The 25,010-nt window shown below is 36.7% G+C and overlaps 1 protein-coding gene across 3 annotated transcripts in view; it reads left to right on the forward strand.

The window, feature by feature from the left end:
- Positions 1 to 25,010, forward strand: part of Phf21a (PHD finger protein 21A) — a 200,945-nt gene that overhangs the window by 40,568 nt on the left and 135,367 nt on the right. For all 3 annotated transcript variants that reach the window (XM_013030045.1, XM_013030046.1, XM_013030047.1), the window contains exons 5-6: positions 5,932 to 5,964; positions 8,905 to 8,970. In XM_013030045.1, coding sequence (XP_012885499.1) covers positions 5,932 to 5,964; positions 8,905 to 8,970 — 99 coding nt within the window. The remainder of the gene's footprint in view (positions 1 to 5,931; positions 5,965 to 8,904; positions 8,971 to 25,010) is intronic.

Below are 25,010 nucleotides of genomic sequence, written 5' to 3' on the forward strand. Positions count from 1 at the left end.
AGAACTTTAATAAATAAAATATTTTTGATTTTCTTTTCAGAGAAGAGGTGTAAATAAAAATATTGTTTCATATCCCAAAAGTGATAGAAGAAAAGAAGCTATTTTTTCATTTGAAGGACGTTGTTTCATGTGGTATAACTTGATTTTTTTTAAATAATGAAACATATATTGAGGTTTTTACTCATCATATGACTCAACTTTATGTCTTGATTCCAATCTTTGGTAAAGAGAATCTGATTGTAGTAGTCTGTTTGCACGAATGAAAATTGAATAGTAAAACTTGTTGAAATTGTTTTAAGAAGGGGGAGGATAAAGGAGAACGACAGAGGGATGGAGCTTGATCAGAATACATTTACACATACACGGAAATATTAGTGAAACCTTTCCTGGCACACTGAGTGCATGCTAATAGGAAAAAGAAAGCAAATCTGATTGCTTTCATAGATGTTAAATTAAAAATATCACAGTGCTGCTCTGGGTGGCAGTGACCCATGCTATTCAAGAGGCTGAGATATGAGGATCAAAGTTTAAAGTCTGCTGAGCAAGAAGTTCGAGAGACTTTTATCTCCAGTTAATCACCAAAAAAACACAAGTGGAGCTCTAGCTCAAGTAATAGAGCAGTAGCCTTTAACAAAAAGCTCAGGGACATCACCCAGGCTGTGAGTACTGACATCACAAAAAAAAAAAAAAAATCACAGTTGTTACATTTTATCCTACATACCTATACTAAATTATAAATTATAAATATGTGTATATAAGTAAAATATACTCTGGTTACATTTATGCAATAATTATGTTTCCATGGAAAGATAAAATATTTAGTATATTTTAATTGTATATATTGACATAAAAATAAACATACATTATAACCAAGACATATTATTCATAAATGACTAAAGCATTAATTTTCTTGTGTAAACAGAGTATCACTATGTCTGTTTTCTAGACATTAGCTGGACATTGGGCTGTAGAAAATGCACACACACACACATAGTCCTTGAGACCCAAAAATGATAAATGATGATGACTACTTCTGAATGTATTACAGTTGTGAATATGGGAATGGTGAACAGAAGGAAACTTTTTGTTTTTGGTGGTGCTTTAGATCAAATTCAGGGTTTTGCACATGCTAGGCACGTAGTCTTTTACTGTGCTGCATCTTCAGCTGTGAACTACTTTTTTTGAAGGTGTTTGTCTTTTTTTTTTTTAAGCTGGTATTAGAATTTGAACTCAGGGTCTTGAGTTGTTTGAACTGCTTACTAGGCAAGTGCTATACCACTTGAGCCATGTAACCAAGCCAATGTTTTTAGTGGTTATTTTGGAAATGGAATCTTATGGATTTTTGTACCTAAGCTTGCTTTGAACTGTGATCCTCTGGATTCTCAGCCTCTTGGGTAGCTAGAGTTATGGGGAGGAGCTACTAGGGCCTAGTTGTTTTATTTCAATAACCTAATCTAGACTACCTTATGAAGGTTGGGAGATACCTTGGGCTTTGATTACTGCTACATTTATACATTGTGGATGAGAGCTTATAAAAAAGCTTAAAAAATACTGTTTATAAAATATTAAAATATGTTATATTACTGTAATAAAATGTTGAATAAATATTAACATAAGAATATGTAAAAAATAAAATTTATGTACAAGATAGAAAGCCAACCAATTTTTACACTTAGTTTGTATGCTCAGAAATCCCTGCTGTTGCTTTGGACTTTGTTAAACTTTTGCTTAGTAACAGTTTGCCTGGTATGCTTCCTTTAGCATACAATAAGTTGTACATACTTTATTCTTTTTAGTCTAATTAAAAATTTAAAGTTACATTTGTTAATTCAAAGGGGATATAGTATTCTTATGAAAGTTATCCTAAACATTCTTAATATTCATATTAACTATTTGTTTTGAGCATAAACGAATAGCTTTTATATTTGCCCTTACTTATCCTTTTTTTTCTTTTTTTTTTTTATTACGAAAATACCGTATATAGGAGTTACAGTTTGCCCTTACTTACTCTACAGTTTGTGCAATAATAAACATTTTTTTGCAGGTCAATTAAAGCATTTTAACACATAACATACATTTTTTATTTCTGAAAAAAATTATTAGCAACCAGTGCAATTACAGACTTTGTTTATAAACTAATGTTATTCTGTTTGGGTGCAGAGTAACCTGCACAGTCACTGAACATGACATGTTTGGTGATGCTGGAGATGACTCCAGGGTATTGGCACTGACACAGCTCTGAACCACAAGTCAGACTGTACTTTTAGCTAGATTTGAAAGCGCTTCCAGGTAGAGGATGAAATTTGGCAGAAATCAAGTCTGTTAGATCAAAACTGTGTTAGGAAACTATATTGTAGTTGGGATAGAAACTACATTGTAGTTGTGCTAGAAAGGTTTTTGTTTTTTGTTTTTTTTTTCCATATTGGGGACTGAGCCCAGTGTCTCACCAATGCTAGGCAAACACTTTACCACTTGAACTACATACACTACTACCCTTTTTATTTGTGAAACAGGTCTCCTGTTTTTGTCCCTTTTTTTTTGTTTGTTTGTTTGTTGGTTGTGGGGCCTGAACTCTGGGCCTGGGCACTGTCCCTTAGCTCTTCAGCTCAAGGCTAGTGCTCTACCACTTGAGCCACAGCACCACTTTGGGCTTTTTCTGCTTATGTGGTCCTGAGGAATTGAAGCCAGGGCCTCATGCATGTGAGGCAAGCACTCTACCACTGAGCCACCTTCCCAGCCCCTGTTTTTGTCTCTTGAATAGCTACCACACTGGCTGGAAGTTTATTTTGTTCATATGTTATTTATAGGAGTAGGGACATGCACTGTTATTCAACAAATTTTTAAATTATAGTCGTTGTATTTTGGGGAAAAGTCATACTTTTCCTCCCTTTCTTTGATTGATCTTTTTTTTTTTTTTGGTGGTATGGGGCTAGGTGTTCTACTACCAAAGCCATATTCCCTGCCCCTCTTTGGTTTTAGTTACTTTTTGGATATGTCTTTTGCTTTGCTGTAGGTTTGGCCTCAAATTGGGATCCTCCTGCTTAGAGCTTCCTATGTAGATGTGAGTACATGAGTGTACCACAGTCCTTAGCTTGTTTTTTGAGGTGGAGTTTTTCTTAATTCTTTTCTGCCTGGGTTGGCCTCAAACCTTGGTCCTACTTATCTTTCTCCAAAGTAGGTGGGATTATAGGAGTGAGCCACTGTTTGATTGTTTTTATGTGGATTTGTTGGATATTTGTTTAATATTAACTTCATATGAACTGGAAAATAGTATAAAGCAGAAGTGAACAGATTTTTTTTCTGTAATGGGTCAAATGGTAAAATCTTTCAGGCTGTTCAGGTTAATCATAGTCTCTTGTCACAACTACTCTGCTTTGCTTGCTTCCTTTCTTTCTTCTCTGTCTGTCTGTCTGTCTGTCTGGTTGGTTGTGGGGCTTGAACTCAGCGCCTGGGTATTATCCTTTAAGGCCAGCATGCTACCACTTTGAACCACAGTGCCACTTCCGGTTTTCTGGTAGTTAATTGGAGATAAGAATCTCATGGACTTTACTGTCCTGGCTGGCTTCAAACCATGATTTTCAGATCTTAGCCTTCTGAGTAGCTAGGATTACAGATGTGAGCCACTGGTGCTTGACCGCTGCTCTGCCTTCTACAGACAAACCAGCCACTGAGAGTATATAAACAAATGGGCTTGACTCTATTACAAAGAGGTGGTGGATTGGATTTGGCCTATTGGCTGTTGTTTGCTAAGTTTGGCAATAAGTATGCTACGAGAAATTGCTATGATCGGGCTGGGAAGGTGGCTCAGTGGTAGAGTGCTTGCCTTGCATGCATGAGGCCCTGGGTTCGATTCCTTAGCACCATATAAGCAGAAAAAGCTGGAAGTGGTGCTGTGGCTCAAGTGGTAGAGCGTTAGCCTTGAGCTGAAGAGCTGAGGGACAGAGCCCAGGCCCAGAGTTCTGGCCCCATGACTGACAAAAAAAAAAAAAAAAGTTGCTATGATCATATAGTAGAAATTAACTTGGTAAAACCATGTCAGCTTAAAGTCTCTAGAGATTTGTATGGTCTTTGAGTTGTCCAACTTGTCGTTTGTTCTGCTTCTAATGTATAAAATGCTAGTTATATGTATAAAAGTTGGCTTATGTACTTCCACTAGAGAAGAAAGTTAGTGTGATTCCAAGTCACTTGTTAAAATCCAGTGTCATTAAAAAAAAACAGCCTTTTTAGCTTCAAAATATTAACCTTCACAAGTAGACAATTCTCTGGTAACCAAATCAGAAAGTACAATTAGGCTCATTTGAACTATGGCTAGATTTGAAAGAAAAATTGTATATAAAACTTTGCATTTCAATTCAATTGAACTCTTGGATTAAGTATGATTACTCCTATAGAGATTAAGAGCAGACTATTGAAGATCTGCCATTGTCTAGTGTGAAGTAGAAGTTATTGATGTACACTTTATGTATTTGGAGGTCAGTTGAATGTGTGTTAGCTCCAAGTAGAAGCGGTTTTGTCCAATTAGAATAAATGTCAGAAGTCATTTTCTGCAGATAATACATTTTACTCAAGAGAGATTTCTTAGGTTATTACAACATATTCACTCATCTTCACATTAGTTCAGTATCACATGGTATATTAGAAGCAGCAAATTTGAGTTGAAGTTTTTCAGGACTGTTAGAGAATGCAGGATAATAACAAGCTTTGCTAGCTGACTGCTTGTACTAAGTTGTATGGACTGAAAAATAAACTGAAGACACAAGCATTTGGTAAAACATAGCAATTATGGGCTTATTATTGCAAGGATCCTATTGAATTGTTTGTAGCATAGTATTTAAATTGATACCATGTCTCTTAAGAAGCAATAAGAGCTTGACTTTTTTATTTAATAAAATGGATGAATATATTATATATTTTAGAAATATTTTATTTTATAGCTAAATAATTTAAAAGTATCTTGACATCCAAAAAACGTGACAGATGTTTCCATATGTGAAAATTCTTTGCTACTTCTATGTTTTTGGTATTTCTTTATCCTTCAACTTATTTTGTCAATGGTTATTGTTTTACCCATTAGGTTAGGTCAAATTACATTTATTTTTATTTGTTGGACTTCTGGTTTCTTTTTGTATGTGTATGTGTTGGTCCTGGGGCTTGAACTCAGAGTCTGGGTACTGTCCCTAAGGGTTTTTTGTGTTCAAGGCTAGTGTTCTACCACTTTGAGACATGGTGCCATTTCTGGCTTTTTAGTAGTTAAATATAGATAAGATTCTCATGGACTTTTCTGCCTGGGCTAGCACTGAACCATGATTCACACATCTTAGCCTCCTGATTAGCTAGGATTACAGGTGTGAGCCATTGGTACCTGATATTGGGTTTCTGGTTTCTTAGTAAAGGTATCTCTCATTGGGAATTGGGATATGCTTTCTTTTCCAGAGAAAAACAGGTGGGTAGTTTTGCATTTTTTGTCTACGTTCTTGTTCTCAAATACTATCCTTGGTTCACTGAACATATCTTTCCCTGTGTCCCTGCTGCCTTGAGAATGAACAAATTAACATCCAATACTTGCTGTGTATGGATGTAACTTTGTTCCACATCTTGTTTGGGGCTCTAGATAGTGACAATATTTTAATGGGATTTTTGGCTTTTGGGTCATAGAACTTAAATTTCTTTTCAAAAGTCATTGTTCCCCATCTTGTCTCTAAAGTTAAAAGTCAGGTTCTTCTTTATTTCAAATATTAAATAATACTTCGAGGACTGCTTCATTAGCTTTACATTATAGAAACTTTTTGGTCTATTTTGATTGTGGTATTTGTTTCTTTTTTTTTTTTTTTGCAGGGGACTTAAAATCCTAAAATTTGAAGGTCAAACTTGATTAGCCAAGTGGAGTTAGTATGTAAGACTGATGGCTCTTTTTTTCTCTTTTATTACCAGAAACTGGTTGCTCAAATGAAGCAGGATCCACAGGTAAAAGACTTTTCCTTTTTTCTTCCTTTTTCAATTAAGATTTTAAAATGACCACAAAATGTTAAAGTATAGATGGTATTTAAATTTCAACAATTATTTTATCCCTAACAGACTATTTTTAGTCTTTACACTTATTGGAATTAGAAAAATTCAGTTATTCTCATAGGCATCGCTTCATCTTTGTTACTATTATTTTACTTTCATGTTACTTGCTTTGAAAAGACTCAAGAGTTAATAGTCTTAATGTAGCTTAAATTTCATTTCTGTCTATACTATTATTCAAAAATCAGAGTTCATAAGTCTTAAACTTATTGAAAATGGCCCCAAGCCATTATTAATTACATGGAGTTTATAGAACACAAATACTGACTTTTACTATGTTTCAGGTAAGTACAAGAGCTTGAACTCAAAGCTTCTTGCTTGGCTGTCTAGCTCACAGATGATGCTCTACCGCTTTAGCCACGCCTCTGTTCTGGCATTTTTGGTGGTTCATTGGATATGGAGTCTCTCAGACCTTTCAGCCTGAGCTGGTGTTTAACCAAGATCCTCCAGGTCTCAGGCTTCTGAGTAGCCAAGATTGCAGACACGAGGCACCCTCAACTGGCTTAGAATAATTTTTTAAAAAATTAGAAAATTTTATTTTTGAGTGAACCCCTAATGAATACCTTATGTAGTATAATCCAGAAAATGTTTGCTTTAATTTTTTAAAGGAATTTTGGGCTCTATTTTATATATCGATATATCTATATGTGTATATCGATATATAGATATATATTCTATTTTATACTCCTGGGGCTTGAACTTCTTTTGCTCAAGGCTAGCACTATACCACTTGAGCCACAGTGCCACTTCTGGCTTTGTTGTTGTTGTTGTTCATTTGGTACTGAGGAATTGAACCCAGGGCTTCATGCATGCTAGGCAAGAACTCTACCATTAAGCCATGTTCCCAGCCCTATACTCTATTTTTGGAGAGAAATTCTTCTAAAAAGTTACTTTGCCTACCAGAGATTTATATTTATTATTCAGGCAATATCTCTTTTACAACCATTAGACATTGGGTCATACATGTCTTTTTGTAAAGTGAAATAAATTCCTAAAGAATGGTACTGAGGCAGATTGACTTTTGGAAGTAGAAAATAGTATCATCTTTACAAATTCAGGCTTACTAGGTTGACTATTGTGGTTTTTAACACAATTCATTGATTCTGAGAGCTAGCACTTATGGCTCACATTTACTCTTGTTTGACAGTCCAACTGCCATAAGAAACTTTTTTCTTTTTTAACATATTTACAATTTAAAGTGAAGTTAGGACAGTGAACTCCCTTCCTTGTAAAACTAAGTATGCTAATAAAAATTGGATTTAGGGAACTGAGAGGTGAGAGACCCTACATTGATAGAGTCTTTCCTATCTAATGTAACCTCCATTATCAACAACTGAAGTAGTCTTCGATACATTGGGTAATCATGTAAGCCTGCAGACTTACCTTGAAAAATCTGAAGGTAGTAACTTGTTAGACAACATTATAGGTGATCTCAGAGAATCCTTGTGTCAAATACACATACACACAAAATGGAGGAAATCTGAACCTTAAAGAAGAGGAAGCCAGGCACCAGTGGCTCACACTTCTAGTCCTAGCTACTCAGAAGGCCGAGATCTGAGGGTGATGGTACGAAGCCAGCCCAGGCAGAAAAGTCCATGAGACTCCTATCTCCAATTAACTACTCAGAAAAAGCTGGAAGTGGCAATGTGGCTCAAATGTCGGAGTGCTAAACCTTGAGCACAAAGAGGCTTGGGGTCAGTGCCCCAGCCTGAGTTCAAGTCCCAGGACTGGCCAAAAAAAAAAGAGAGAGAGAGAGAGATGTATGCCCTAATATATTAGAAGACTAGGCAGGGTAACTTGAAGGAATCATACATGAATGGGAAAAATTGTCTATGAAATAATTAAAGCAAAATAGTCTGTCATGGACTGGTATTTGGATAGTAGGTTCTTACTATACCTTAAGCACTTAAAAACTTTACATTGTTCTCCCTCTAGAGTAAAAACAAGCATGTTGTGTATCTCATCTAAAATAGTTCTTATTTTCCTTCTGATTCCTAGAATTATAGAACTGAGAAAGCACCCTGTAGTCAGTTTGTTAATTTGAATGATGTGGTGTTAAGGCAGCCCTAGTACTGACAGCTTTTCAAATCTAGGCTAAAATAATACATGTGCTTTACTAAATAAGGGGGAGGACAAGCAGAGGAAAACCTCTTATCTTTGTTGATAATGCTGCTGAGCATACTCCATATGCTTACTTATATCCTCCATTTTCCTGTTTTGGTCTGATTAAGTGGAGCTTTAGGTTTTCTGTCAACTGATAATTTATATTGAGTAACAGTATTTTTTTGTGAAAAGGTACTATTATAGTACAAGGTTCTAAAATATAAAACTTCTGTAGTTTAAGATAGTTGCAATAAGCCAGACATTGGTGGCTCATGTCTGTAATCCTGGCTACTCAGGAGGCATATCTGAGCATCATGGTTCAAAGCCAGTCTGGTTGGTGAGACTCTTACCTCCAATTAGCCAGTGGAAAAAGACTGAAGTGAAGATATGGTTCAAGTGCCAGCCTTGAGTGTAAAAAGCTAAGCCCAGGCCCTGAGGTCAAGCCCCAGCACTAGCATGGGTGCATGTGTGTGTGTGCACACACGCAAGTCCCCTCCCTACCCCCCCCCAATACACATACAGACACACAAAATAGTTGCAAAGAAGCTGCCTCTATTCTGTGCTAGGATTTATGCACTAGGAAGAGATATTATTATTACAATTTAATGCATGACCAAATTGATTGGCTAAATGCTTATGGTTGCTTCATTTGTAATACAGTATGCATATTCTTCTTGCTACTATTCTGTTAACAAATGAATATCTTTCTCACAGATATTTTTTCTTTCTAATCAGAATGCTGACTTAAAGAAACAGCTTCATGAACTCCAAGCCAAAATCACAGCTTTGAGTGAGAAACAGGTAGGGAAAGAGTGGGGGGAGCATATTTTTAACATTGTGTTCTAAAGATATGTCCGCTTGAGGCTTCTAAGAGAACTGCTATTTTTCCTCATGTGTGAAAATAAGTGTGGGCAGCCAGACTCGGTTTTAATTTTGCTTGAGCTCTGTTTATCTATTTTTATTTTTGGTTGAAATCAGTCTCTAGAGTATCCCATGAGTGTATGTTACTGGCAAATACCTAAAAGCAATGTGGTAGGCTGCGTTAACAGTGTTAATTAAACTCTGTAGTTTACCCTTAGGGGAAAAGGGGTAAGAAAGTTAGTGGGAGTATGTGGTAGAAAATCCTAGCTGCTGTATGTGTCTTGTTATTTGTTTTAAAGGCTCCAGCTGACATTTGGAGAGAATAGCTGTTAAGTAGATCTCTAAATGAGTGACTCCCTCTCTAAGTATGGTCATGCTCTTATGTTAATCTTTAGTAGATATTAACCTATTTTTTGAAAAAAAAACTTCGATGAAAACTTGTTGCACATATGCTATTATAGGGCAGAAGAAGAATACCTAACTTTTTTCAAGGACACTCGGAAAGTATAATTGAAGCTTTTTGTTTGTTTATTATGACCTCTACATCAGTTTAGGTGGTTCCTGCCACCAGGTAGAGTTTGACAGTTGATAGAGCTAGCTCTGTCCACAGTAATCTGATAAAGCATTTAATCTCTTGCTTCTTCCCTACCAACTTTCCTCTGGCTAAAAAAACATTTTGTAGGATCTGCCTTGACTTCTTGACTCTCTCTTTAATTCTTCCTTCTCCTCATTTGTCTATGGGTGAGAATGGCGAAAGGGATGACTTTGATCAAGATGCATTGTATTCATAAACTGCTTTGTTAAGTGGCAGCTCCTTTGTACAACTACTTAAAGATAAATAATAAAGTAAGAACATTTTCTGTTATGTGGACCAAAAAGACAAAATGATGTTTAGCTACAATTTCTGCTAGTAAAATATCTTATTGAAGATTTTTGATGAAATAGTCCTCAATAACTGATTTTATGTTGTTTTTAAAACTTGGATTTAGTGAAATATTAGCAAACTCATTAGCTAAACTAAGTTTGATTTTATTTTTATGGACCTGAATAGCGATTTCTGATTGTTACTGGATTGTATGGTCATTTAAGAACTCTGTAGAATAGATAAATGATTTAGTTAATTTTCCAAGCTGAATGAGCAAGTACTGTTAACTCCCTCCTCCTTCTTAGGCCATCTAAGCTTGTCTTCTCTATAGACAGGAGGGATTTTAAACTAGGGATTGCCAAAATAAAAATGAGAGGAAGTAGAATGGTGGAGAATGATTTGTGAGGAAAATGTAAACAGAGCTTGTTAGGATGTGTGGCCCTGAGTGAGATTCAGTTCTCAAAAATTCAAATGATGTGTGTTAGGGAAAGTGTTCTAGCTTTAGAGTTCTGTTAGCACTAAGCCTCCTTATAGTTTCAGGATTAGTTTGACAAGATGCCAATGAATGAGTCACTTTTGCTGAAAAATTCACGTGTTCCAGCAGGGAATTAGTGGAAAGGGGTGGGAGATGCTGTCACAAAGTTAAAACAACCAAGCCAGGCGCCGGTGGCTCCCGTCTGTAATCCTAGCTACTCCAAGAGGCTGAGAGCTGAGGATCATGGTTTAAAGCCAATAAAGCACTAGAAAACTGGAAGTGGCGTTGTGGCTCAAGCAGTAGAGCGCTTGCCTTGATCTGAAGAGCTGAAGGATATAGCACCCAAGTCCAGAGTTTAAGCCCAGAGTTCAAGCCCCACAGCTGACCACCCCCCCCAAAAAAAAAGTTAAAACAACCAAAGGCTATACTTGGGGCATTGGGGCAGTTAAAGAAAACTAGTTTGTTTGAAATGTTTTGTGTGTAAAGTAATGTAAAATTTTGGTTTATTTTATAACTTTAATACCAAAATCTGAACCATTGTACTCACATGACTAATATTTTAATTTAACTTTAAGTTTGTATATTGAGAAAAGTTTTAATTATAGACAAGAATGAAGAAGAAGAATGCTATTTCAGAATTTAAAACTATTAACTCTTTGTCATATTTGCTTCCATTCTTTTTCTGGGTACCGTACATTTTATATATCCATTTGAAAACTTAAGTGAATAATAATTGATATAAATATTTTCTTATTTTGGTTTATTAAAAAAAAGTTACAGGAAGTGGGGCTGTGTCTCAAAGTGGTAGGGTGCTAGCTTTGAGTGAAAACTCTCAGGGATAGCACCGAGGCCTTGAGTTCAAGCCCTACAACTGACCAAAAAAATTACAGATAGTCAGTAGTTGTTACAATAGACACTTTTAGTTCTTAGTCATTATTTCTGTCCCAGTCTGGTATTCAGTCTCTTCCTTAAAACTAAGTAACAAGGCTGTGGACATAATTCAGTGGTTGAGTGTTAGCCTATCATGCTTGAGGCCCTGGGTTCAATCCTCAGCAATATGGTGGGGGAGGGAAGGGGAAGAAGACTAATTATGTAATAATATTCTTTGTTGGGGAAGATGTCCTTAGTAAGCATCCTTTTTGGCTAAAACTTAGTGAATGTTGTTCATTTCTTTATCAGGAGACTCACATGCTTTCAAATCATAACTTTAGATTTACGAATAGAAACTCTGGGGCAGATTCTGAGGGCAGCTTCTTGACTTACAGGGCTTTGGTTTGTGATTGACAGTTTAACTCATAAAATCCTGAGATTTGATGGAATAAACTAATCATGTATTAAAACCACTGTTAAGTGACATGGACATATTCTCCTGATACAGTAGTGGAAAGGCATATACAAGTTATTATATTATAATTCCATTTTGGTATTTGATCTATGTATATATGTTTCCATGTGGATATAAAAATGTGTATAAAAACTGTCTATAAAAGGTTAGATGGTTGTGATTTTATACGTAGTTTATTTTTTCTGTGATTTTTTTCTTTGTTTTACATTTTTTGTTCTTAAAATAATAAATAATATTAAAAAGAATTTAACACCTACCTCTTGTCTGTGCCAGGGATAGTTAACATGACGTTCTCTTCAGGATATATGAACTATTCTAATCAAGAAATTCAACAGTTTAAACAGTAGTAACACTAAAGGGCAGAAGCAACTATTAATTTCCTTTACAGAAATCATTATCATTCTGCCCTTGCCATTCCTTATATTTGACAGACATATGTGCATGTGTGCTTTTCTTGTCAGAATAGAGACATTCTGATATTGGAGCCAACAATACTTAGTTGCTTTAGTGCTGTTTTGATTCTGAATTCTGGTAGAGGCAGTCTCCATCCCTCCCCCAGCACATGTACTAGTGATGGGCTAGGGCCTTGAGCCTGCTAGGCAAGTGCTCTGTGTAACTCAACTGGCCCACAAGGCAACGGGACATCTCAAGGTTTGTTCCTTGTCCCTTAGGGATCCAGGCCTAAGTCATAGGTTGCATCTTTAGTTTTCCCCACCTAAACAGATCTTCATCCTCCTCAGCTTCACTGGGCAGTCTTTATTTACTGCTCAAATTTGTTACTTCCTCTGAGGAAGTCTCCCTGAAGCCCCTGTCTCCAGTGAAGGTATCGTTTCATTTTCCACCATAGTGACACCATTTATGATTAGGTTCATCTGTGAATATCTGAAAAGCTCCAAGTAAAGACAGTGAAATTTTACTCTTTCTCTTCTTGAAGCCCCGGATATAGACTGAAAAGCTCCAAGTAAAGACAGTGAAATTTTACTCTTTCTCTTCTTGAAGCCCCGGATATAGACTCAGGCAGGTGAGAGTGGTTCCACAGTATCAGTGAACCTAGGCACCTCCTGTTCTGCTGCTCTGCCATTCTCAGCGTGACACTTTCAGATCAGAGTCTAAAATAGCCACTCCATCTGGTAAGAAGAAGAAAAAGCAACAAAGTCTAAACCCTTCATTTTTAAGGATGTTTACTGGAAGTTGTATGTACCACTTCCAGTTAAAACTCCCTTGATTTGAACTTAGTTATATGACCTCAGCTAGGAGAAAGGAAGGCTGGGAAATGTAGTTTATTATTGGTGACCGGCCACCAATGGGACAGAATGTCATTAATAATTAGTAGTTTCTGCTATAGCAGCATATCACAAGTTGTAATTATATATCCATATATTACCATTTTAAAATACATATTCCTTATTAGATTGCTAGTCTTAAGAAGCGGTGAACATGTTTATTTTCTTCTTCATTCCTAGTATAATATTTAGTATAATACTTAACAAGGAAATGTCTAGCAGGAAGAATGTCTTAAATGATTTTATCTAACTGATCTTTTTCTCTGCTTAGAGATAACTCTTAGGCTGGAGTGTGTGGAAGTGTTAAGGCATCTGCCTAGCAAGTAGTGACTTCCTTATTTCAAACCTCAGTACCACCACCAGCACTAGAAACAAACAAACAAAACCTGTCAGTATATTCTTTCTTAAAAAATACATCTTGCATATGTAATATATTATGAACATTTACTTACATTTTTGAGTGCTCTTCTGAACATGATTTTTTTTAAACATCTTCAAATATTTGTCTGGCTGTATCTTAATTTTTAAAATGATTCCTCTGTTATGTGATGGTAGCTTTTTTTTCTTCAAGTTTTTACAGTTATAAATATTACTATGTTGAATACCCTTCTCTAAATCTTTGTTTTTCTCTGATTGCCTTCGGATAAATTCCTAGTTAGGAGATTGGTAGACATATTTTTAACCTATTACCATAACAAACCACTTTTGCTGAGTGGCTTACAACAATGAGTATTTATTTTTCACACTTGTCTGTAGGTCACCTGAGGTTTTCTTGATCTAGTTTGGGACCCATCTGCTTCAGTTGTGGGTTGGCCAAGCTTGCCCTCAGGCTATAGGTTTAGTTAGATTTACCCTAAATGTGTTCATTCTGAGGTCTAGCATGAAGGGACAGAAGCTACCTGGGGCATATTCATTTCATGGTTTATCACTAGAGCATAAGATGTAGGCCAGATTACCAAGACATATTTTAAAATTCTACTAGCATCCAACTATTAACAGCTCATTAGCCAAAATAAGTCATGTGGCCATGCTTTGCAAAGCTACCTGATAAAGACTATAAAACAGAAACATTGAGAACAATCATCATTCTTTCACAGTCAGTCAAAAGGTGTAAATAAGACTTTTTCTTTATTAAAAATAAATAACAATCTCCTTTACTACATGTTTCCAAATAACTATCAGAAAAGTCCATTTCAGACTAATAGAATATATAATTTAGTCCAAAAATACCTAGAATGGGGATACTTTTTTGATTTAGAAGATGAATTCGTATGGGGGCTCGGAAGGTGGCTCAGGGATAAAGTGTTTGCCTTGTATGCATGAGGCCCTAGGTTCAATTCCTTAGCACCACATAAGCAGAAAAAGTCAGAACTGGCACTGTGGCTCAAGTGATAGAGCACTAGCCTTGAGCTGAAGAGCTCAGAGTTCAGGCCCTATGGCCTGAAAAAAAAAAAAAGATCAATTAGTATGGATTTGATACTGTTTGTTTATGGGTGTATGGTATAAATATTTCATAATATTCCATGAAATTGCCTTTTGGTTTTCTTTCAGTCTTTTTTTTTATTCCTGTATAGTAAGATAGACCCCTTTGTATTTTTTGATGTTTTCCTAGTAGTTGGCTTTTTGATACTATGTTTAAAAATTATAGTCTTTCCAGGTACCAGTGGTTCATGCCTGTAATCCTAGCTACTTTGGAGGTTGAGATCTAGGGATTGTGATTTGAAGCCAGTTTGGGCAGGAAAATCTGTGGGACTCTTCTCTCCAATAAACCACCAAAAACTAGAAGTGGAGCTGTGGCTCAAATGGTAGGGTGCTAGCCTTGAGCAAAAAGAAGCTCAGGGACAGACAGCACTCTGAATTCAAGCTCTAGGACCAGCATCAAAAATAAAATAAAAATAAAAAGTCTAGTCTTTATTTCTTACAGATTATTTAACCGGAGTTAAGTAAATACTAAGTTTAATAAATACTACCATTATAGAACTATTCCCAAATTTGAACATATTTAGTAAAAGTTTCTGAAGTCCTTGGGAAAGGTTTCTGTCCCTACAGTAACTAGTTTTGTTTCTTATACATAGAATAACATAATTTAAGGTAGGTAAATACATTAGTCAGCTTTGTGTTATCACAGCAAAATACCTGAGGCAATTAACTTTATAAAGGAAAAAGATGTATTTAGTTCAGTTATGGAGGTTTGACTTCAACTGTGGGCCTGTTGTAAAGGCGGCACACCCATAGCATGACAATTCATTGTTCACATCATGAACAGGAAGCAGAGAGAGAAAGAGAGAGAGACAGAGAGAAAGACACAGAGAGAGAGAGAGAGAGAGAGAGAGAGAGAGACCTCTTCCACAGTATACCATCATTGACCTAAATACTTCCCATAGGTCCTACCTCCTAAAGACCCATAGTATCTCCTAATAGGGCAACCTAAAGTCCAGGCCTTTAATACATAGGCTTCTGAGGGACATTACTCATTTTCAAATCTAAGATAAAAGTTGTTACTTCCATATAGGGTGCCAGAAAATTAATCCTTTTAGACAGTTGTTTAAGTTTTCAGGTATTCAGTAATGTAATATGTTGACTTATTTATGCAGTGTTTAGAAGTTAGTGAATATGTATCATATACATCCAATTTGAGGGTAGTGGTTGTTATATGCTCTATTTAAATGGACATTTTTATGGACCCATGGTTGTGATGAACTTTGTTTTATATGTGACATGTATCTTCTGTAAAAAGTACTACTTTTCTAAGGAACTAGAGTATTTTACATATAACTCAGTCATGGAATACATCATTGTAATAATTCAACTGAAACAGACTTTGTACTGTGGCTGTGATTATGTAATTAATCAGACTAGAATTCGAGAGTAGAATCCAAATGACTATGAATTGTTCTTCAGACCTTTATCAAATAGTTTTTTTTTGGGGGGGGGCGGTCAATCATGGGGCTTGAACTCTGGCCTGGGTGCTGTTCGTGAACTTTTCTGCTCAAGGCTAGTGCTCTACCACTGTGAACTACAGCTCTACTTCTGGTTTTTTTGGTGGTTAATTGGAGATAGAGTCTCACAAACTTTTTCTGCCTGGGCTGGCTTTGAACTATGACTCTCAAATCTCAGCCTCCTGAGTAGCTAGTATTATAAGCTTGAGCCACCAGTGGTAGGCATCAGATAGTTTTTGAAATAGGACATTAGGCAAAATAATTACATTGCCTTGGTGTATTCTAATATTGGAAACGTGATGTACAACTTTGTTAACTGTCCCTAGATTCAACCAGTAATCATAGAATGTTACTCTCCTTTGATGAAGTAACTTATGCTTCAGTAATATGGTACTGTGTAATTGTAGGGCATTTTACCTGAATCTGGTAGAAGAAATCAAGTGTAGCAGCCTGCTTGTTGAAGTCTTGTGAGTTCAGGGTAATCATTTATTTGTTTGTAGTATTGGCAAATGGAATTGCTTAAATTCTATTTGAAATTCTTAACCTTCAACATTTAGCATTACAGGTCTCGACACAAGACTATTGGAATCTACGGTAGGTTTTTCCCTTCTTTGCTCATCTCTTTCTTAGTTGAAAGCAGTTGCTTTAAGCTATGAAAATCAAACCAGCACCCAAGCTGGTAGAATTTTTTTTCAAGCCCTAGTATGTATCTTGATCTTTGCATGGAATATGTCTGTATTTAAAAATGTTTAGGGACTCCAGCACTTGAGAGAGCTTTAGTCTAATTTTTGGCTGATAGGTGCTATGTATAGCAGATGTTTTTTAGGAGCTGGTTTTTACTTGTAAATAAGCCATTCCCTCCATTTATTCCCATTTTTTTCTAGGATCTTTGCTTTTTGAAACTTTTTATTATTCCAACAGTGTGACTCCTGCTAATTCCACATATATTTATTAAGAGTGTAGCATGAGGGGCTGGGAAGTTGGCTCAGTGGTAGAGCGCTTGCCTTGCATGCCTGAGGCCCTGGGTTCGATTCCTCAGCACCACATAAGCAAAAAGAAAAAAGCCGGAAGTGGCGCTGTGGCTCAAGGGGTAGAGCGCTAGCCTTGAGCTGAAGAGCTGAGGGACAGCGCCCAGGCCCAGAGTTCAGGCCCCATGACCGGACCCAAAAAAAAAAAAAAAAAAGAGTGTAGCATGATGTAAGAATGGTACTAGGTCCAGCAGAGAACAAACATCTGGTATTATTTCCGTGCAACTGGGTGTTGTGTTTGAGCTATTCAAGTACATCAACATTGATACCTTTAGCAATTTATGCTCTCTGGCTTCTTTTGCGCCCTTCGCTACCTTCTCTACTTTATAATTTCCTTAATGTCATCGTCACTCTCTGGCCACTCCATGCATTCATGCATAATCTCTACATTTAGAATTTTCCTCTTTGCTTGGTACATTTCTACTTACCTTTTGAAGAACCAAATTTGAGTAAGGTCTTCCAGAGAGTTTTCCTTAATTTCTTTCCACCCTCTAGGCAGAGTTGGAGAGTCCCCTTTTTTATTTAATTAAAAAAAATTTAATATATATTTTTATTGTAAAGATACTGTACAGAGTGGTTACAGTTACATGAGCAAGGTAATGAGTCCATTTCCTATGAGCATTGTTATTCCCCCCCCTTTGTTTTTTACCTACCATCCCTTTCCTCCCCTCCCAATCCTCCCCCCCAACCAAGTTGTAAAGGTCGTTTTCAACATAGTATCTTATACATCTCATTGTTGCAATGGGTCATCCTTTATCCTTATTTCAGCATTTTGTTATTTCCCTTCCCCTCTCCAAATTGGAAAAATGTATATACAAGATGCAGGACACTGGAATCAAATACAGTGACAACAGGGGTTGTACCATGGGGTGGAGAAGCCCTCTTGTATATTCTGTATGCCTGTGGTATATATGCCTATGTGTTTTTCATTTCTTGTGGTTAGTGCTTGTCCCTATCAAATTATGCTGTAATGATTTGTAAGATACCAAAGGGCAAGGACTGATGTTTTGATCACATTTGAACTTATCAAGTCTAGCATGGTAGGTAAGTAGAAGCATGTTCAGAATTAATTCGTTATGCATTCAGAAAGCATGTTTTTGCCAAGGATGTCCATACCTAGGGCATACACTATTAAAAGAAGATCCTCATTCAGATAGTCCAAATCCCTCTCCTTTGTAGAGAGATGGTCTCAATATTGTTTCCTGCTTCATTGTTTAAGAAGTTTCAGTGATGATTTAGTTTCAGAAAAGAAAAATGTGTGAGAAATGAAGTAAATGAGTTTGGGCCAGCAGCCTGGAAACTTGGTACACTAGAAACTTGGTATTTCTCCAGCATTGCTGTATGACTTAATTCAGAAATCCCTTTGCTCAAAATGGAGGGGAGGGACATAAGAAAGAGTAACAGAGGCGTGAATATGATCAAAATACCTTATATGCATCTTTGAAAAATTAGTGAAACCCTTTGTACAATTAGTACGCTAATTAAAAAACAGTGAATGTCCTCCATTATCCTGTCTCATGCCTTTCTCCACTGAATGTGTTCATACTTTATCCTCATCAAGTACATAGTTTCTTGGTTATTCTTTCTTCAGCTTGGAGGTGCTTTTCTATCTTTCATCGTTAGTATATACCTAGAGTCACCTTCTACCTTTGTACCAGCAAGGCTCATTAGCAGCAAAGTATAGTACAAAATAGCCAAACAAGAAAATTTGAAAAAGACATGGTGCATTAATAGTAGATAGAGAGATAGACAGATGCATACATACATACATAAATTATGGAGTAGTATGGTGGCTGGTTAAGAAAATGAATGCTCTATTAAATTCAAAGTGGGAAGAGTAAATTATAAGATGTGTCCAGTATAATTCTATATTTATTTAAAATATAAAATACTAAAAACCATGTTTGTGTTTATATATTCATGATCATTTTAGACTTAAAAATGTATGAGAAAGGTTTAGATTGTCTAGAATTATTTGCGTAGAACCATTCATAGTGATTCTAAGAAAGCAATTTGAGAACAGTGACCAGAGTAAGCTTGGTACTTTGTACTTTATATATTCTCTTACTATCTTTTGAAATTTTTTAATCACTAAAGAAAAATAGTTTTTCTTCTTGATTTGCCTACCTAATATCTCCCTGGCAAAATGTACTCTAGTTTGCAAAATCTCTTGCAAGCAAATACTTCCTTATTTGGAAGCTTTTGAGTAGATATTATGTATTTTTAAGCTATTTGTTTATGTTTCCCTCTACATTTTATGTCTCTATGAACTGTTTTTCACCCCCATATGCTCTGTATGCTCATATATAGTGGTGCTTTACATTTATTTTTTAAAAAAGTAGTAAGCTGGGTGCCAGTGGCTCATGCCTATAATCATAACTACTCTGGACACTGAGATCTGATGATCAAGATTCAAAACCACCCCAGAAAGTTGTCTGTGAGAGCTGTATGTGTCTTATCACCAATTAACTAGCAAGAACCAGGTGTGGAGAGATAGCTCAGGTGGTAGAATGCCAGCCTTGAGCAAAGAAACCAAGAATACAAGGCCCTGAGTGCAAGCTCAGTACTGCTATGTGCACGGATGCGCGCACGCATGCACACACACATACACACACACACACACACACACACACACACACACAGAAAATGAAAAGAAAAAATGAGAAATATCAAGTTCTAGTATTGTTTGTGCTACATAGAGACAGGGCTTGAATCTGCTACAGTTCTTTGAACTGGTTTCCTTATCTATAATATGGATTACCTATGATATCTATAATCTATAACAATGAGTTCAAATGCTTTTAGTTGTATGTAACAAAGAACACAACTAAAAGTGGTCAAAACAGTAAGTGGATTTGTTACATAATAAGCAGTTCCTAGGACTGCTTAGTTTAATAGCTCAGTAACACCATCAGAACCAATATTCTTGTCATCTTTCTTCTCTGCCACCCTCAGTCTGTCAGTGAGCATTGCTTCTTGTCACAAAATGCCTGCTGAAGTTCCCCTCTTTACATCTTCACATACAAACAGCCTGGGCCAAAAAGGGCACATTTCTTCTTTTTCAATAGCTCTTCCTAAGAGCAAGAAAAACTTCAATTAGAAGCCCTTATACAGACTTCACATCTCATTCACCGCAGTTCTGTTATATACCAGTATTTAGTTCTGGCAGGAACAGTGAATCTAAGACTGACTTATCAGGAAGCTGGAGTTCACCTCTCAAGCATTTGTTCTTGTTAGCAAGGAAACAGAAGGATAGGAAATAATGGATGTTGAAAAAAGCAATCAGTACTGTCTGTCTTTGTAACTTTTCTATACCAATATAAATTCAGTATATTATATAGTTAAAGATGACCCTGTGCTAAAGCATGATAAAGCGTCAATAATCATTATTGCTCATTGACTGTGGATTTCTTCCAAAGTCTCTCTGTTGCTACTCTAGCTAGCTTCCTCTTTGTAAGGCAAGGAAAGCAAAATTTACAACACAGTTAACAACACATTTTCAGAAAGGCAAAAATATTACAGGCAATAATGTAACTTACTTGAAATGTGAAATACACATTCTTTTTTATTTTACTTACTTTCAGATTGTCTATAAACTCTCAGCATTGTTAATATTAAAAAGCATGCCACTTTAACAACGGCACCTGACGTCGTTTGTTAATGTTGCCTTTGCTTTTTTATTTTTTGAGGGGAGTGGGGTGTCTGAGACTAGGACTTGAATTCAGTACTTGATGCTTTTACTCACTGGCTAACACTCTATTAACTGAGCCACGCCTCCAACCTCAAGAATTGGTTATTTCTTCCCTCCCTCCCTCCCTCCCTTCCTTCCTTCCTTCCTAATTAAAAAAAGTACCTTCATATCTACATTTTCAGGAAACCCATAGTTTATCCAAAACTATATGGTTATTTCCAGATTTCTATATTTTTAAATGCTAAACACAGTGACAGGCCATATCATTTATTTATTTACCAGCAGATTTGAATGGAATAACTAGATAGGAAGTAGTAGTTTGCTCTTTAGTGACTTCTCTTGGTAGCTGGTTAGATGAGATTTCAGAAGACATTCCCCATAAGTGATTTGTTTCTGGCTTAGGAAGCCAGTGTTTATGTGCATCAGTAGGGTTTGGCTAGCCTTCCTCAGACTAGCTTTGCCTGTAAGACAGCAATTACTAGTTTATGTCAGTTAAGCTCCAAAAAACGTGAAGCCCTAGAACTCTTCAACTAACGTGTTTACTTTGTCATCCCTTCATTCCCTCTCTCCCCTTTACCATAACAGATTATATTGTTTTGACCAAGGCAATTAATCCTGAACTTATTTTTTGTAAACATTGTGTGGTAATTATTAATCTGACTTTAATACTTCTATCTGTGGTAGCTATTGAGAAAAAAGTTAGCAACATCTTTCCTATGGTGCCAACAAGAACAGAGGAACTCGTTCTGAAAAGTTGTAATGCGTAAAAGAAAAGGGTATAGTGGAACTGAGCTTGCATTAACTGACAGACCTCAAAATTTGTTTTTCTGACTGTGCCATCTCATTTATTTGAATGTAGAAGTTTGTCATGAATATGAGACAAGCTCACCTAAGACTTTCAGGTAATCCATAGTTGGCTTTAATTAGGAATGAAAATTCAAGTTTACTTTAGAAAAAGCAATGCAGCTTTTCCATGGAATGTTTATTTGATTTAAAAAAAAAAAGCCTGGACTCAGCGAAGAGTGATGGTTCAGTCCTGTAATCCAGGCATTTGGGAGTTAGGGCAGGTAGATCTTGAGTTAGAGGTGATTCTCAACTATATAACAACCCTCTGTCTTACAAGAGAGAAGAAGAGGAGGAAGAATAGGGGGGAGAAGGAGGAGGAGAGGGAGGGAGCAGGAAGGAAAAAACAGGAAGAGGAAGAGGAGGAAGAAAAAGAAAATCCAGAGCAAAAGCACTCCCAAAATAAACTTCTAAATAAAAGACCTAAAACCCCCAAATAAAAATCAAGGCAGGGAAAAGTAACGGTTAGAAACCATTTATAAACATCTACCATAAAAACTTCCAAAGACAACACACTCTTTTACTGATTAGTTGGTTGTGTGATAGGAGCTCATCAAATGAAGTAGGGGTGCAGGTTATTAGAAATAGACCCTCAGGCCTCTCTGCTGTTAACAGAAGGTACAATCAGATAGACTGCTTTACACTTCTAGTCATCCTTTTGCAACTTCCTTGCTCTAATCTTTACTTGGTTAATTGTCTTCTTTAGGTAGAATCCATTTTCACTACTTCAGAGTGTCCTTCTGAAGAGAAATGGATTGATTCTCCAAAGATGGAAAGACTGCTATGCCTCTAGAGCAGGGCTCACAAGCTGTGATCTGGCTCATTACTTATTTTTGTAAATACAGTTGTCTGAACACAGTCATATTTCATTTATACATCATCTCTAGCTACTTTGTTGTGCTACAATGGTAGAGTTAACTAGTTTCAACAAACGCTTATGCATACAGCTTTATGGTATTTCCTGGTCATTTTTATAAAGTTTGCCAACCTCACTCTAGAGGGATTTGACCAGAGGGGCATTCAACCCAGAGGTATTAGGCACAGTATGACAGTGGAAGGCATCAGTGATGCCACCCAGAAAATGCCATACTGCATATCCAGAAACACCTTAGATCCGTGCCAGATCCTCAGTTTTCATTTTTTAGCACTTCATTCTTTTTAAATTTCTAGCCATTTTTATTCTGGGTTTTCTGTATTCCTCCCTTAAAAAAATTCTCTCTTCTATACATTTTAATGTAAAATAAATAGTATACAACAGAGGTATTTAAGTTTTGGTGGTATGAAATCATCATTACAATCGAATAATAAGCACAACTATCATCTCTAAAACTTTTCTTGCATTATTTGGTAATCTCTCTTTTTCTTTCCCTTACCATGTCTCCAGGCAAACACTAATCTGCCTCTCATCAGTACAGATTACTGCATTTGTTATAGAATTTTAACAAATGGACTTAGCAGTACTATGTATTCTTTGGATTGTTTCCAGTTTTTAGCTCTTTCAAGTAAAACTACTGTGAACATTTATGTACAAGCTTTGGTTTGGAAACATGTTTTTATTTCATAGGTCAGTACCTCATTATAGCTGGGTTGTATTGTAGGTGTAGTAACTTTTTAATAAAATTATGGTCATGGTGGCACACACCAGTAATAAGGATATCAAGAGGATGAGCTATGAGCATCACATGGCAACATTTGGATGTGTAGCCTCATACAACTAAGACCCTGTCTCAGAGAGAGAGAGAGATGCCAAAATGTTTCCTAAAAGTGATTGTGGTTTTTTACATCTCTATCAAGTGTGTAAGAGGTCTAATTGCTCCATATCCTTAGCATATCCCTTTAAAATATGAACATAGCAGACAAAAAGCACCAGATATTAAGTAGATACCACTAACATGACATTCAGCGCTAGCACAGAATTGGGAGGGATGTTTAAAGATAACTATAAATAAGCTGGGTGCCCATGGTTCATGCCTGTAATCCTAGCTACTCAGGAGGCTGAGATCTGAGGATCACAGTTTGAAGCCAGCCTGGGCAGAAAATCCTTGAGGCTCTTTTTTTTTTTTTGTCGGTCGTGGGGCTTGACCTCTGGGCCTGGGCGCTGTCCCTCAGCTCTTCAGCTCAAGGCTAGCGCTCTACCACTTGAGCTACAGCGCCACTTCTGGTTTTCTGGTGGTTTATTGGAGATAGGAGTCTCATGGTCTCTCCTGCCCGGGCTGGCTTTGAACCACGATCCTCAGATCTCAGCCTCCTGAGTAGCTAGGATTACAGGCGTGAGCCATCAGCGCCTGGCCTCCTTGAGACTCTTATCTCCAATAAACTACTCAGAAAAAGCCAGAAGTGGTGCTGTGGCTCAAGTGTTAGCTTTGACCACAAAGAGGCTCAGGGATGGCACCCAGGCCAATTCAAGCCCCAGGACTGGCAATATAAACAACATCAACAAAAAACCTAGATCCTCATATCAGTAGGAGAAATTATTGCCCCTATGAAATAAGTACAAGATGTTGGGATGAAAAGAACAATTATAAAAGAAGAATTCTTGGTTTTAAAAAGAGAAATTGAGTCATTAATAAATAGAGGGATGAGACAGACAACTTTAAATGGATCAACCCTCAAGCTCCCATGCTTAGATTAATAGAAGTTCTGAGACAAGATAACACAGAAAATGGAGATGAGAAAATTATCCAATAACTAATGTACATAATTTTCCTATAGCTGGAGAACATATAATTCTACATTACTAGAATCACTGAATAAAAAATATCCCATTTCAAGAGACTGTCAAGGCATGCATCACTGTGAAACCTCACTTTCTGAGGTGTGGGGTGCCTGATACACACTGGGATTGGGATCAGCCTCTTAGCAACATAGGAAACTAGAAGCTAGGGGAATGAACTCTGAAAACACCAGGTGCCAGCGGTTCACATCTGTAATCATAGCTACTAGGGAGGTTTCCAAGTCAGCCTGGATAGAAAATTCTGTGAGATTCCATCTCCAGAATAACCAGCAAAAGCTGGACTAGGAGATATGGCCCAAGTGATAAAGTGTCAGCCTTAGCAAACAAGTTGAGTAAGTGAGAAGCCCCGTACTGGCCCAAACCAAACCAAACCACCGACCAAAAAAACCCACTTTGATAACTACTAATTTCCAAAGTAAAATTGTACCTAAACAATCTCTTGATTAAGCCTAGTGGTAGAAGAAGATAGTTTTAGACACACAAGATCACAAAACTTGCTTCCTATATGTCTTTTTTTTGGTTGAAGCTGTTGAAGGATTTCTCTACTAAAACAAGTAGTAAGCCAATAAAGAAGAAAAATAAGGAATTCAATATAAATCAAGTGATGATGAAAATCTATTTGATGAGACCAAAACCCAGATGACTGTTATACAAAAAGTTTATCAAACAACCGGTTAGGTTGGACATGGGGATGGAAGCACTTATTAAAGATGTAGCCAAGAAGGGGTGGGGGAAGACTAACAAGTAGATTATATGATGTGTTTTAAGTCATTATTA

Source organism: Dipodomys ordii, unplaced genomic scaffold (genome assembly GCF_000151885.1).
Source record: "Dipodomys ordii isolate 6190 unplaced genomic scaffold, Dord_2.0 Scaffold125, whole genome shotgun sequence".
In the NCBI taxonomy this organism is placed as follows: domain Eukaryota; kingdom Metazoa; phylum Chordata; class Mammalia; order Rodentia; family Heteromyidae; genus Dipodomys; species Dipodomys ordii.